Source organism: Solea senegalensis, linkage group LG14 (assembly GCF_019176455.1).
Source record: "Solea senegalensis isolate Sse05_10M linkage group LG14, IFAPA_SoseM_1, whole genome shotgun sequence".
NCBI classification, from domain to species: domain Eukaryota; kingdom Metazoa; phylum Chordata; class Actinopteri; order Pleuronectiformes; family Soleidae; genus Solea; species Solea senegalensis.
In genome coordinates, this window is record NC_058034.1 from 21138066 (window position 1) to 21154349 (window position 16284).

Here is a 16284-nt window from a genome sequence, read left to right on the forward strand (position 1 = left end):
ACATACATTTCTTATACAAATTAAAATGAGTTGACCTAATTCAAACTTGATTTAATAAAAATCCAAATAAAATTAAGTGAGGTTAAAATAAGTGCTAAATTAATTGATTTATTATGAATGAATAACATTTGAATTATCATCTCATGAACATATATGACATGTGTGGACTCCACTTTAAAAGTGATATTGTCTTTCTATTTCATGTTCCACTTGTGTCATAATACATACATACATATATATATATATATATATATATATATATATATATATATATATATACAAAAGTGAATGTTACATCTGAGCCACTTGTTCTGTTTAACGTCTCCTCTGCCTTTTGTATTTAGGTTTCCAGTCAGCCGTGTCTGCAGCTTCTAAATTTAAATCCCTTTTATCTGGTCCTTCCATTACACTCACAATACTTGCTGGGGTGAACAAGTTGCATTTTTACAGGAAACTTTTCTAATATTTATTCAAATATTGCTGCTGAAATGTGAAATAAAGTGTGACACCTCTGTTTCACATGCAGCATCTGTGTGTGTGTTCCCTGACCTCAGACATGAAGGAACAACAGAAAATACTGTCTCAGTGGAGTAAAACATGATCAGCAAGCTGCACCACCAGTCTGCAAATCCACATATCAAACACAAACACTTCAACTGGGGCTGCAATCGTCGCTCACTCCCCCTCAATCTCTGAGCTCCTCCACATTCTCCTATTAGTGATAGAGCAGTGAGAGTCCCATAAAAAGCTGTAAACACATTTCAGGCTATTTTTTTTCTCTCCTTCTACCTCCTTCTTCTCTTGGAGAGTGTAGCTTTCCAGCAGACACAGATAAGAGCCTGCTGCTCGGTGTGATGATGGTCAGAGAGCAGATGAGACGAGACATGCCTTTGAATTAGCCCAGTCAATAAGCACATGATCTGCATGCAGGAAGGGGGACGGACACTGCCGCAACCAAAATTCTGTGACATGACTCAGCACGTGGGAGCGAGTGATGGAAAGGTTCTGTTCTGTCGCTAAATGTGCGAGTATACTGTAGTATAAGTACGGAAAAGATGGTAAAGATGATCATTTCTGTATCCCATGTTATAGGGAAGAATGGATTAAGCTTTTTTCGTCCGGGCAAAACTAGCTGTGCAAAAACTACTATTTACAGAGCGCAAACATATATCATCTTAAATATCGTTTGTTAGATAGTTTTCTTAACCAGCTTCCTCCCATGGTCTAAAAACATGCAACATTGAGGATAAAGTGGTAGAAAATGGATGGATGGATAGCATTAAATTTGTATCCTTATAAAAATAAAGTTGATATGACAAAAATATATGTATTTTTTGTTTTATTTGAGCGTTAAAATCAAAAATGTTGTACATTTAAAACCTAGACTTAAACTTAAACTTAAACATTTCAAAATGACTAAAATATGACTAAAATAAAATAATATTTTTAAAATCAATATTTTCCTTTTAATTGGATTTTCACTTCAAGCTAAGAAAAGTCAACCCGGACACTTTTATATCTGGATTTGTACCATTTTATTATAATTTTTTACTAAACTGTTTTACGTTGATGTTTTTATTAATTTGTTGTTTTATACCTTGTTGCTGTACCCTGGTGGTTTTAAAATGTGCTGTAGAAATAAAGTTGACTGAATCTGCAACACTTTTGGTCTTATATGTTGTTTTGACTGTATATTACAGTAAAAAAGTGCATCTTCTGGTGACAACAACTCTGCCTGTGATTGGCTTTGACGAAGAGAACCTTTCCTTCCATAAAAATGTGACATCCTTGATGTTTTTTTGAAAAGATTCCCAGCTCATTTCACAAAATTTCAGAGGAGCAGGCAGTGTGGAGCGATGGGTGGTGGAGAGCAAGACAGCATCCAGTGCAGCAACACTGTGGGGAGGGGGGTGAAGTCGGGATAGCACAGGAGAGGGGTTGCACTGTAGGGTCGGGGTCCTGAGAGAGACAGAGAAAGAGAGAGAGAGAGAGAGAGAGAGAGAGGCCGGGACGGGCCTGAGGCGCCCAGCGAGATGCCGGCGCAGCACGGCTCCAGTCTGCCAGGCCTCCATGTTAGGAGAGAAAAGAGTGAAGAGAAAAAAACCAACCTTCCCGTTGATCTGAGTGGTGAGATTTGTGTTTTTTGGATGGCGGAGTGCAATGATGATGGAGGGATTCAAGAATAAGGTGAGAAAGAAAAAAAAATGAACAAGGAAGAGGGGTAAAAAAAAAAAAAGAAAGAAAAAGAGGAGTGAGAGGAAGAAGACAAGGAGAAACAGAGAGAGTAAAACAGGCACATATCTGCTTATCCATTCATGGGTGAGAAAAATCACAGTGGAGACCTGTGTCGCCTGTGCAGTGACATACACACACACACACACGCACACACGCACACACGCACACATGAAACACATCAGGTAAAAGGCCATGAAGGATAAAGCCAAAGCAGAATTAGACACAAAATAAGATTATCAGTGCTAATCTCATTCTTAAAGCCTTTGCACACCAGATTTTTTTATAATACTTATCAAACCTGTATTCAATCAATAAGTTTGATGTTTTTTTTCAAGGTCAAATTTCACATGCTTGTACTTCTGCGTGGGTTTGTCTAAACCTCAGAAAGCTGGTTGTTGGTGATGACAATAACAAAATTGGACCTGCTTCAAAAATCAGTGGTTACAGTTCAACAGGAGTTAATAAAGAAGAACTGATTGCCGTTAATTGGGTTTAGGTTAAAGATTAGGGTTAGGGCACTAGCTCACTAGTTGTGATGCTTAAGGTTAAGGTAAGGGGCTTGGAATGCATGATGAAGTGACTACATTATAAGAATCGACAGTGTGATTTACAACATCATAATTACCCCCCAAGAAAGTCAGTGCCTGAGTCTGTTGAGAGTAAACACATTCATCAGTGAACGCAATTGTTTCTCAGTAGATTTAACACATCTCTGTGAAACACAATGTTCTGAGTCAGGCTGTGCTATGCTGTAAATCTACAGGGCAGGTGAAGCTTTTCTCTCTAGGTGAGGAAACTAACCACTTACGGCGCTTTTCAATTATACAGCTCTGGCACGACTCCACGCTACTCCACTACTACTTAGGTTTAGGTTAAAGGTTAGGTTTAGGCACTTGGTTAAGGTTAGGTAAGGGGTTAGGGAATGCATTATGTCTGTGATGAGTCCTCACTAAGACATAATATTAACATTAATCATGTATTCAGGCTGATCTGATTTCTGCCGTAGAAAAACCCTTATCGGAACTCTACAATCGATGTGCAAAGGCCTTTACTGTAATAACACTGCTCTCACACACACACACACACACACGCATGGCGAGTGTCCTCAAACAGCTCACTGACAACCAGACTTCATTATGTGTGTTAGTGTCCACTGACTCTGGTAGAGCTCAGGCGACGGAGCCCGAGAATCAATGCGCACATAAACACTGCTGCTCCTGACAGGACTAGTCAAACGCTGGCCCTGGAAGTGTGTTCTGTACATCGTTATCCGTGTGTCCACTCCTGCCCCAGAACACATTCATCTCCATGGAGGAATAACGTGATGATTAGCCTTCCCTAGCAGTGATCAGGCAGCGGGTCTATTAAGATGGACGACAGTTATCCGACTCTTTAAGCTAATCCACAAGTGCATTTTGATAAAGCTGTTACATACATCTTATCTACTTATATTTCCACTGTCCAGGATTCCAAGGAGAGGCAGATTAATGATTTAACATGTCAGCGCTTCGGACATGGAGCCAGATATTAATGTCTTGACTGTAGTGATTTGCTACTGTGCAAATATTTACTGCTGACAAAGTGAGTCCTTTTAAGGCTATTCACAAGAATCGACAGCGTGATTTACAACATCATAATTTCAGCTTTAATAACCCCAAAAAAAATAATGTCAGTGCCCGGGTCTGTTGAGAGTAAACACATTTATCAATGAACACAATTCTTTCTCAGTAGATTTAACACATCTCTGTGAAACATAATGTTCTAAACTGCAGAGTCTATCAGGCTGTGCTACTGTAAATCTACAAGGCAGGTGAAGCTATTCTCTTTAGCTGAGAAAACTAACCACTCAAGGCACTTTTCCATGATACAGACTTGGCTCGACTCTTTTATTTTGCTTTTCCATCAGAGATAGTACCTGGTTCTTTTTTAGTACCTGCTCTAGCGAGGTTCCAGGCGAGCCGAGCCAATACTAAAACCTGATGTCAACAGACTGCCAGCCTCTGATTGGTCAGAGAGCGTCGTCACTGGAAGAGTCATGAATGCGACGTCCGACACAAGAATCCAAGTGAACAATGACGAACTATAGATGAGTTATAAAGTGAAATGTGCAATTATCTAGTACTGAACGATTCTGTGAACAAATCCTTTTAATCAACTGATTCTAATGATTCAGTTAAACCGAAAAACAACTGCTTTACAAGTCACTCGTTTGTGTTTCGTATAAAACGGCGTCACTGACCCTGACACCAAATCGAGTAGAGATAGAACTGTATGATGGAAAAGGGCCATGAGCTGCTTTTAATTCCTCAAAGCATAGACGTTAACCTGGCTGGGTTTAAGGTGCGCAAAATATACTGTGGCAAAAATTGGCAACACTTCCATCCAGAAGCATGGGCATTCAGAAGCTGTGTCTCAGAAGGTCCTTCCATCCCGCAACAAAGGATCTCCCACGTGAATCCTTCCACCTATCCAAAAGTATCACTGCATATTCAATTTAGTCTACTAACTCAAACTGTTCTTGCAGCACTCTTCATCTTGGTGGAGGAACACCTGGTAATTAGCATAGACTAGCAGTAATCAGACAGCAAGCCTATTGTGATGCTACTATCCTAAATCTAATTGTGTACCTGGGATGAATGTTTTCAAAAATTGGATTTAATAACACAAATTGTTCCAAAAAAACAATTTTAAACTTTTGAAACTTTTTAGTACAACTATTTGTGTGTGACCTAGCTGTAGCACTGTTCATCTCAAAACTTGATGACTCGCCGACCCAGCGAGCCTATTAAGATGGATAACAGTTATCTGACTGTTTATGTTAATCCACAAGCTGGTAAAATACACCTTATCTACTGATATTCCCATATCCATCATTCAAAGAAGAGGTTGATAAATGATTCAACACGTCAGAGCCGTTGCTCAGTGACAGTGGTAAAGCAACAGGGAAATCTGTCGTAGACGAGACCGTCTCATCTTAGTACAGCCTCCACGGTCTGTGCGTAAGACAGTGTCCTCCGAGGAAGACAGCCACTGAATTGTGACGCACACAGCTGTTTCCCATTCCGGGAATGGTGTGACTTAGCTTTCCCATTTTGCAGGGTCCTTCAAAAGCAGCTAACACACATGTCCCTCCAACAGTGGGACAAAAGACAGCGAACGATTGGAACTTCTACAACTATGTCAGGACTCACTGTGTAGAGATCAAGGGGCCTTCAAATAGATTTGTTTCAGTCAAAACATTGACAAACTACCATAAGTGGAATTACTGATCTGAACATGTCCACCTCCCACTCTGAAGCAAGGTGACACCAAAAAAAGGGCGGGGCAAGCTCGGAATCCTCTGAAGACCAGAAAGTCTTCTCAGTCTATACGATCTATGAAGTCCACCAACTTTGAAGGACAGGCGGTGACCTCTGACCTAGAGTACAGCTAGGGTAAACAATTGATGTCATTGTTTTTCTCTTCGTAGCTTAGCACACAAAGTGTCTTTGGTACACAACACTCACACAAACACACAATCACGCACACAGCAAAGCAAACTGAAGACACTCTTGTCTGTCACATGACCGACAGACAAGGCACAAACGAGGAGCACATAAAACAATGAGAGAGCTGCCTTCATGTGCAGATCCAAGGATAAGCATCTGAGAGATGAACACAGACGTGTACAGTGTGTGACACATGATATGACCGAGGAGGAATGTACGAGAAAGAGAAAAGAGCAGCAACACTGTGTGAAATGTTAATGGGAACATGAGCTACCAGCACACCTGGAAATGTGAAAGGTTACAGCAGAAATAACAAACAGCTACTTCATTATCTGACTGTGTTGGCTGCGGTTCTGCTCTGTGCTTTTAAAAACAACAACAACAACAAAAAAACATTAGAGATAAACCATATTTTTGACAACCAACAGTACTTTTCACGCACCGGCTAAGAAGCAGTTCAGAAAGAAATATTCATGGCAACTGTTTTCTTTGGCTCTCAAAGGCAATTTATTTTAACCTCAGGTATGAGCGTCGTGTGATCTGTTACATCTGCTGTGGTGAGAGGATAAAAATGTACATCTGCTCGCACATATGTATCTCTCCAACACAAACACACATTAACACACACACAGCTTTGTGCCGCTAGTCTTCTTAGGACACTGCTGGGGTGTCACAATTCTCCGGTTCTCTGTCCTTTTTCTCTCTCTTGTAGCCCAGATGGGTCTGCCATTTTTAGACTTGTCAAGTTTAATCTAGAATCATTGGTTTAATGTCATGATAACTCATTAAATCGTCTTTTAATTCTCATTTTGATTGTCTAAGGCCTTATTGTCTAATTTACGTCATTATTCACAATACGAATGAAGCAATAACCAGATGCTACAAACATCTGTAGCGCTTAGTCATCACTTTAGCACGAGTTGAATTTTGAGGAAAAGTTTTGCCTCCAATTGAGGACAGAAGAGTTGCTTGTGTTGAGGGAGTTGTTGTCGTGGTTACGTCTACATCCTTATGATGCACGTGGATTTCACCTTTGCTTTCAAAGGTCGTAATTGTGGCGTTGTATCGATCAATATTCAATTTACAGTGGAGATCGTGACCCCTACCAGTTAATGCTTATGTGCTTGTCAGATGCTTGTGCATGCTCTCCTCGAACGTCTGATTGAGGAACTTTGTGGATGATGGAGGTTCATAGCTGAGTCAATTTGAGCTACTTCTGTGACCCAATCGTCAAAGTCCTCATCGTACTCAACAGGCCCATTGCGGTGGATGCACGTCCCGACAGCACACGGCGCACACCGAAAATAATATATTCGCATGCCCGCCGATGCATGTTGCATCTCTAATGTCGAGGCTATCAAGTTGTCAAATCTCCGCGAGATTTGTGAGAAAATGTTGGAAATAGTGGAACGTGTGGTGGAAAGGGCTCTGAAGATCACAGAGGACATGTGTCTGGAATGCAGAAGCTCTGACCTTACTTTCTTAAGGGAACCCACATCAAAGAGCATTGTCAATGGAAGTGTCAAATGAACAAGAGACTAAATATGTAATGACTCACTCTGCTTAGAAAATTGCCTTTGAGAACCTGATACTGGTTGAGGATAATTGAGTTGTTTGTTGACGAGGCCTGCGTATGAGAGGGCCCGCAGGCTCGCTCTCACCCTGCTGGCTTCTGTTGAAGCACATTTAGCCGACTGGAGCCGGCTTCCAGGGGAATTTCCTGCCCTACCTCTCCCACATGGTGCGTACAGCAGGGAAGGTGTGCGCTTCTCTCTGCGGCGGCAGATGGAAACACCCCCTTCTCCCTCCTCACAAAAGACAAAAACCGCAGCCAACCAGTCATTCACCCCTGAGGAGTCAAAACACCCCCATCCCCATCACCACCCGCCCACCATGAGGTTGGGCAGGTCAGGCAAAGTGACAACAAGGAAGTAGAGCAAAATACATTTATCACTGCCCAGGAGACAAAGACCAGACAGACATGGAGGCAGAGAGAGAGAGAGTGAGGGATGACACTGGACAGGCATCGACAGGTTGGGTTTTCATTGTGGCTCAATCCTGGGAGCCAGTTTCCAGTATTAGCAGTCGGGAAAGCAAAGCGTCAGCTCGGCAGAGGCGATGAGAGAGGCCTCACTGCTGCTGGAGGTGGTGACCTGAATGACAGCGGGGAAGGGTCGGGCGGGGTCACCGGGGATCTTACCTCGAACATAAAGGTTGGCTGGTGCAGAGTAGCGAGTCCCGGCGCTGTTGACTGCCACACACTCGTACTTGCCCTGGTCTGACTCCTCACTGTTCTCAATTTGAAGTGCTCCTGGGGAGGGAAGGCCAAAATGTCAGAGATCCCGTCGGCACCACACGATGCACACATACACACACACACACACATACACCAGCTGTCCACATCACTGCCACAGTCACATGTGTGTGAAACAATATTCAGTACAGGTATGGGTCAAAATCTCAAAGTCTTATATCCAAAAAACCTAAACACACTGAACAAATGAAATGGATTGGAAATGGAAATAATTGTATAGGAGCGGAATATTTGTAACTGTGTTGAATCATTATGTTTTTATAAATGTCTGGTTATGGCTCAGTGGTAAATGCATAAACAGAAACATGTGTTTTTAACAGATAAGTTGTTCAAATATATAAAACAACTCTATCAGATTGATATAGGTTCGGGTAGATACCCTGTAAAGTGGTATTGAGCCACACGGACTTTTATCATTTAGAGGCACAAATTGTGTCTCATTAAGGCACAGACCTCATTAAAGGACTTCTGAACACCTATTACATTGTTATTATTGAACCAGGTGAAGATTAAACATTGGTGCTGGATATTCCCTGAATGTTTCTAGTCCTAACACAATGTCATGCTCAGTTATTTCTTTTCTTTTATTGTAACCTTCAGCTAAAAACAGCCGTTTATTTAGCTCCTTCTGTCTCACTTGATTTCACTATTTATTTCCCCCCCTTTACAAACGTTTACATCATATCTTTAAATGTAACACAGCGCTGCCAATCAATACACCGCTAAATCATAAAAGACAACTACGGTGCGCTGCTGTGTTGGGAGATATTTTTAAAGTCCACTCAAATTCAAAACCATCATGGCACCACTTTACCATCATACGAGGGATTTGTAAATAGTGTTTAATTAGTTTGTGGACACTTTATTACTCATTAACAAACAGCTATGACAGGTTAAAGGGCAACAGAGATTTGTCGCTTGCCAAATTGTTAGCCTAAAGGTCTACTGTGTAGTTCACATTTTTCAACAAGGCTCATTTATTGGCACTTTGGCAAAGGCTACCTAGTAACTCCTGAAAATATGTGTATGACTAGACACAAGCTGTTGGTTACGCTGTTTTTTGTGGACAAACATAAATACTGATGATTCAGGAGCATAAATACTGCAGTCATGCAACAGAACAGATCCCCCTCATGTTCAGGCGGATCATTTTCTCCTTGATTTTCTTGTAATACAATGTATAATTCCTTATTAATAAAGTGTTAACAACCCAATTTTTAAACTCTTTTTTAGATTTAATTTCAGCTGTAACTTACCTGGAATCATGGAAACATTTCATAAACATTTCAAAGCGTTTACACCAACATTCAGTAATCTGTTCTCGGTACAGATTGAGTATGAGACAGAAAATGTGATTTTTCTTGTCGTTACAATGCCACATATTGACAGAGAATGTGACGTCATGCACTTTTGCAGCGGACAATCAGAAATGTGAACACATAAAATGTTAATCATGTGCATATTTCAGAAGGCAGGCCTGAAATTCAGCATGGGATGCGTTTGTAACATGATGTTAAGTGTTATTTTAAGGTTAAAAGAAAGAGTGTGTGTGTGTGTGTGTGGTCACATCCCTGGTGGAGACGACGAGCCCAGAGATGGAGGAGGAGCGACCTTCATCTGGGATGCAGCGAACAAAGACATTATGCCTGACATGTCCTCAAACTCTCTTTCACACACACACACACACACGCACACACACACACAGGTGAACGTCCCTCCCACAGATGACAGTACACTGAGTTGTAATGAAGATGTCCAGCAGAGCGTGGAGCAGAAGTGTGCAGCAGCCGCCAAATCTCTTTCCTCCACCTTTTCCATTTTCTGATGATTTGCCATCTCATTGCACTTTCAGAATTTAAGATTTATTTTATTTTATATTTTTCCTGCAGGAGAAAAATGCTTCTCTATCTCCTAACAGTTGCTAATGGATGCTGATGGACACGAGCACTGAACTCCTGACATGAAAAGGTTAAGTCAGCGCTGCCACAGAAGGTGTAACAAATGGAGGCGCAACACAAAATGTTCAAAACTTCCTCTGGCCTTCAGCTGTTGAGTGTTTGATGGACATTTTAAGGAGATTTGCACTTAAATTAAACAACATTTGCAGACTAAAAAGTGACTGTGACACTCACTGTGCTGGCTTTGCAAGTGAAGACCAGGATAACAGACGGAGGGAGTCACAGCTAACCATTTTGGTGAAGAAAATCTCATATTCTTGTTTGCCTTCCAAGGGTCTGTCAATGCTAACAGACATCAATGGGCTATTCCATGCTTGAAACAGCAGATGGACTGTGTTCACACGTGGACTTCAATGGACTTTTTGCACAGCAGCACTTCTGACAAGTCACATTAGGAAAATCACAGGTGCCATTTATCAAATTAATGAGTTCCATGGAGCTTCCACAGGTCATGTCCACACATGGAAACTAATATTTTACCACCTCCGCTTTGAAGAGCAACAGGGGACCACACCACGTCATATTCATCTACATGAACCTCAATAAATATCATGCCGAACCAATAGGCGGCAGTCTAATGATAAGCATAGAGCCACGCTAGCTCAAAAACAATGAATTACATGAATGACTTGGGCTTTTCTTGATTGAGTTTTCAGAGGTAATTAATTTGTTCTGTTTTCATGTGGATGAAACGCAAAAAAAAAGATACCTGGCTACATGTGGACATACCTTACGTTTCAGGGTGTCACACACCGTCCTGACCTACGTGAACTGAGCAGAGCCATCGTTAATGTGATCAGTAACACCTGTGCTAACACAAGGCGGCTGTGCAAGTGCCCCATTTGGTTCCGCTGCTGTAATATTTGTTTTTAAACCTGTAACCAATACATTTCAACTGTCACGTAAGATAATAACTGAATTTCACTGAGCGATAATGCAGCTTTTATTTTCTCAGACCAAGGCGACAATACCTTCAAAATGCCAAGTTAAGCTCCAGACAGGCTCATATCTAACCTATCAAAAATGTCTGTTGACATTCAGACTAAAATTTGATGTTGTTGTTGTCCAGTTTTTGTCATTTAAAGAGTTTGCGGTGGCAAACGGCGACAGAAAATTAGCCCATGTTTGTTAATGTGTCACTTTATATTTTTTTACTGTTTATCTCTGCACAAAAAATAGTATTTGCACTGTTTTTGGCTAGCAGGCTAACAGACACCTGGCTAGCTGTGGTATTGCTAAGCTAGTTATTGGTCTCGGCCTTAGAAAATCTGTCGCCACGAGGGAGATTAATGAGTTTGTGGCAGGTTAGGAGGTGGAGAAGAGTCTCCAAATGTGAGATTAGGCTGTTTGTTGCATAAATAAATGTGAAAGGAGAAAGCTAACGGCAGACACAGCCAGGAAGTTAACAAAAGAAGACAGTGCTGTTCCACCATTTTGATATAAACACACCCAAATGAGCTACTTTTTGAATTAAATTTACTGTTCTGGTTTTAAATTAAATCCTGTCAACTGCTAATCCTCTGCTTGTTATTTGAAAATGTATTTTCAAGAGGATAAAACCCCTTCAGAAGAACCATCTCATTTTCAAGAGCCATAACGCTGGCAGAGAAGTCTCATTTCATTATTTTAACCTTATATTCATTTATATTATTATTGTGAAGTGCACACACGTCTGTTTAGAGTCCACAGCAGCGAAAGGCGACATGCTGAAGGCAGAGAAAGTGTTCGGAACATGGAGAGATGTCGAGGTGACGGTGGGAGGAAGAGAATGAAGGTGATGAAGGACAGGTGAGGAACAGTGAGGAGGAGGAGGAGGAGGATGGACATTTTTATTTGTACCCAGCATTCTTACCTCTGATCGGTGTACCACCTGGTGAGGTAATTTGAATGCAAATAACATTAAAGATAAACCATTAGTACAGATAGAAAGAGGCAGAAAAACAGTAAAACAGATCAAGACAAGACTGGCAGGAGAACAAGTGGAGGGAACAAAAACCCCACACATCAGTGACTGATATTCTCACCCTGTTTCCAAAAACTCATTACTTGATGCTAAATAGTTCAACGTGTTAGCTGTGAGAGTATAATGATTACTTGAAACCAAAACTGTATCGTTGATTTTCGTTCATTTACTTTTATATTTCCCCCACAAGCTGCCTCAGTGATGTTACTACAGCTGCTCTCTATCATTTGTGCATCCCGTTATTTACTCTCACATGGTGTTTACTTGTTTTACACACCTGCTTATTTGCTGCACGGAGCTGCTCATAAAGCTTCTTATTCCCCACACCTGCTGTTTAACTGACAACACCTGGCTATCGAGCACTTGGGCCCTAATTCACCAACAATAGGCCTGTTTGGGTTTTAACCCAAAGGCCTTGTTTTGTCTTGGAAAAAAAACTTTTTTCTCCTGGTGAACGGAACACGCGGTGACTGCTGGCTGGACTGGAGCGCGTCAGATCAGTCTCACAGGAGACAAACACAAGCTGCCTCCTCTCACTCTGATGCAATCCAAGGAAACCGTCGCCCACGCCCTGAAAATGCACTGTGACGTTGCTGCTTCACTGCAGGAGAACGAGCTGCAGCTAAATTTAGCATATACTACAGATGTATTTTTATAACAGTCATCGTTTCATTTGGGTCATTATTTGTGTGCCAGCGCTTTCCCAGCCGTGCTCATGTGCTGTAAAAAAAGAACCGACACTTTTCCACGACACAGTTTTTGCTTTTTTACCTCATAACTGGTACTTTTTTTTGCCTAGGTTCCAAGCGAGCTGAGCCGATACCAACATGTGACGTGTAAAATGTCAACATTTAACAGAGGAGTCTGGTGTGTTTAGCAATCGGTGAGCGTGAGCCGAATCACCACCATGTTCAGTGGTATTTAAGTTCAGGGAGTCTGTGAACTAAAGAACTAAACGATTCAGTGAACAAATCCTTTTCATCGACTGGTTCTAATGATTCACTTACGCCCAAAACAGCTGCTTTACAAGTTACATGTTTGTGTCGCATACAAAACCACGTCACGGGAGTTACACGCAGCCGTGCTAGGATGACTCCGCCCACGTTGAGGAGATACAATATTTACGGAAAAAACGACGCGACTGATACTAAACTGAGTCAAGAAGAGCCGAGTAGAGCTAGAACTGTATCATGGAAAAGTGCTGTAATTCACCGCAATTTTAATTTTCCTCTACGTTAACCTGAAAATTTAGGAACTTTAGCTTGTGTATGAGATCTTTTCTTTTGCTATGAGACCAGGAAGTGTATTTGTTGCATTGTTTTATGCATAAATATGACAAAACAGGATTTAATTGAGCTATATTTTAGCCTTGAACATCCACTACATCATGATATCTGTCTTACTGAAGGAAACAAAACATATGTGAAAAGATTTTCTCTATTTATTCACAACATAGAGAACAATAACGTCTATATGTATTGAACATAGATGGAGCTTCTCTTAACGTAGTTTTCTCCACCGTTATCCCACTGTTAACTCGGGATAATCTTCTCCGCCCAGGTTTCCCTCATTCATTATGGAATTTATTGGACGTGAACAGCTGTCTTTCTCTCTAGATTAAACCGTAATGAAGTACAAATAAACATCAGGTCTGTGGTAATAGCAAAGGTGTGTCTTCGGTGGTTATGTCTGACATGCGTAAATGTCTCTCCAGTGTCTTATTTCAAAGGAATCTAAGTTAAAAGTCCAAATACATTTGCCAATAAATGGTAATAAAGTGCTACATTTGCTGGAGTGTGTTATGTGAATATTTAGCAGTTTGAGCTAATGGTCAGACCAATCCACATCGACAACCTCGTCACCTGCAATTTACATTTATATACAAGTCATTTGTAGCAGTAAATGAAGGAAAAGCAATTGCAGCCGGATTACATTTATGTATTTATTCTTCTTGACTGATTTTCCCTCCATAAAGCAACAGTGTGCAGAGCTGTCTGACAGAAAACCCTGAAACCATCCAATCTGGCGGCCGTATCATAAACCTATAGGATCTTAATATAATCTGCAGTTTCATTTATGCAGTTTTTTTATATTAAGGCTGCAGATTCTGTTTTTGGGAAATAAAAGGAGTATAGAACGATGTAAACTGAAGGGTAATGATGCCAGGTGATGTGAGCATCAATCAGCAGCAGGTGTTTTTCACACAGATCACACAATGAGCTTTTTTTTCTCATATCTGATCTAAAAGCATCTTGAGCACTTTGAAAGTGAACAGAAAGCACATTAACACGTGGAGACAGAATATGCCGCTAGTAAAAAAAGTTGCTATCTTTGACTTTTTCTGCAAACCACGAGCAGTGTTGCATTTGTACATGCAAAAAAACAAAGGCCAAATGTGATGTTTTTGACAAATTGTGGCCAGATCAACATGTGTACAGTGATGTAAGTGTTGAGTATTTGAGGCAAGAGTTGTCTTTTCAAGGGCTGGTGGTGGCGAGTATAAAAAAAACAAAGAAACGAGAAGCAGACCACAGTTTTTTGACCAAATCAAAACCAAATGTTGCAACATCCAGGTGTGTTTTATCGTCGTGACCCTGACATGCTTTTTATTACACAGACGATATCGATAATATGAGGGGAAAGTTAAAGTGATAATAACACGTTATCGCTAATCACTTTCAACACCACTAATTGTGTATATGTGTTGTGTTTTGAGCCTGTAGAACCTTTGACTTTTATTCTGGACAGTATTTATCATCATTTGGAAATAAAGCAAGCATATTTTTCCACTCCCATGTTAATGAAAGGGTTAAAAACGTATAGATCTCTTTAAGATGCATTTAAGAGAAATGAAAAAAAACAAAAAAAACGTGTGACTCATTTTGTGATTAATCGCGAGTTAACTATGGACCATCATGCGGAAATAATTGCAATTAAATTCTGTAATCAGTTGACAGCGTTGGCCAAAACTCTCACCACATTTATTATCAGAAAATGATCATTATTATTATCGTCCCCAAATAAAGTGGTTAAAGCACCATCACAGTGATGCGAGCATCTGTGGATGTGTTAATAAGAAACATGAGCTCACACAAATCTGTGGTTTGCAGAAAATTATAGCTACAGTTAAGTTTAAATTTGCATAAGGAAAAAAAACGGAAGATCACCAGCTATCATCCTTAAAAAAAAACTGTCAAGACACTTCATTAAAATCACAGCCCGTGTGGTTTGAAATATTACAAACAGCAATTTAAAAGTGATTAATGCCTCGTCCCCGGTACGATTAATTCCAGTTAGTCACCAGAATCATTTCCTCCCTGGTGTAAACCGTCATTAGTGAGTGAGGCCACTGAGGCAGAGCAGGTCAGTTATGATGCACACGCCAGGAATCTGCATCATAAACCATGAGTCAACTCCCGAGTCGACGGGAAGACAAAGACCGGTCTGATGAGGTGGTGAGGGACAGCAGAGAGGGGGAGGAGTTTCCCCGGAAGCTGTGTGTCCCCGACTGAGGTGCGAGGAAGGAGACATCAGCAGCTTTCAGAGGACCACGTCCAGGACTGAGATCTGTCAGCAGATTTCAGGGTTCATTGTGAAAAATAATAGGAGTTTATTATATTTTCACAATGTCTGGACTGGAGGGGGTTGTGTCTCTGTGGGAGACGATGAATTTCAGAGCATTATTGAAGAGTGGCTCGACCTGACCTGGATTTATTCTGACGCTGCAGCTTCGTCCAGCTCTTCTTCAGTTTGTTTGTCGTCCCATGGAAATAAAGCAACAGCTTATTGATTTCACAGATCTCTATCAGCTTTCCGTCCTGTGTTTTCCTGAGGATCTGGTGTTTGTTTGTCTTAGAGAAGATCCTGCGATACAATCTGAGGGTTGAGGAAAGACGTGACCTTTGACTGGACACCAGACATCATCATTATGTAATGTTTCGCATGAACAGGATCCAGATCTGTTTGCTACGGAAGCGTGGAACTGCCACAGGGAAGAAAAATTATCCACTGGCTACCACATTCAAATCACTGATGTTAGCCTACAAAGTGTTTCATGGGTCTGCTCCCACCCACATGGTCTGCTAAAGGCTCATGTTACTCCTCAACTACTCCGTTGTTCCAAGGATTGTCGTCCACGCTGGTGGAATGACCTACAGAGCGCTACCAAGAACAGGAGGTCCCTGTCTGTCTTCAAGAAGCTCTTAAAAACCCAGCTCTTCCAAGAGTTTCTCCTGTCCTCGCACTTACCCTAACTCCTCCTTCTGCACTTGGATCCACCTCGGCACTCTCTCCAGTCCACTATTCCAATCGAGTTTAGTTCTTTCT

General features: G+C 41.1%; 1 protein-coding gene across 3 annotated transcripts in view; it reads right to left on the reverse strand.

Moving 5' to 3' along the window:
• The window catches only part of ptprfa (protein tyrosine phosphatase receptor type Fa), a 243935-nt gene that overhangs the window by 115905 nt on the left and 111746 nt on the right, over positions 1-16284 (reverse strand). For 2 of the 3 annotated variants that reach the window (XM_044043825.1, XM_044043823.1), the window contains one exon: positions 7924-8034. In XM_044043825.1, coding sequence (XP_043899760.1) covers positions 7924-8034 — 111 coding nt within the window. Of the gene's footprint in view, positions 1-2108; positions 2121-7923; positions 8035-11847; positions 11866-16284 lie in introns of all 3 variants that reach the window. The other variant, XM_044043824.1, reaches the window with a different exon arrangement.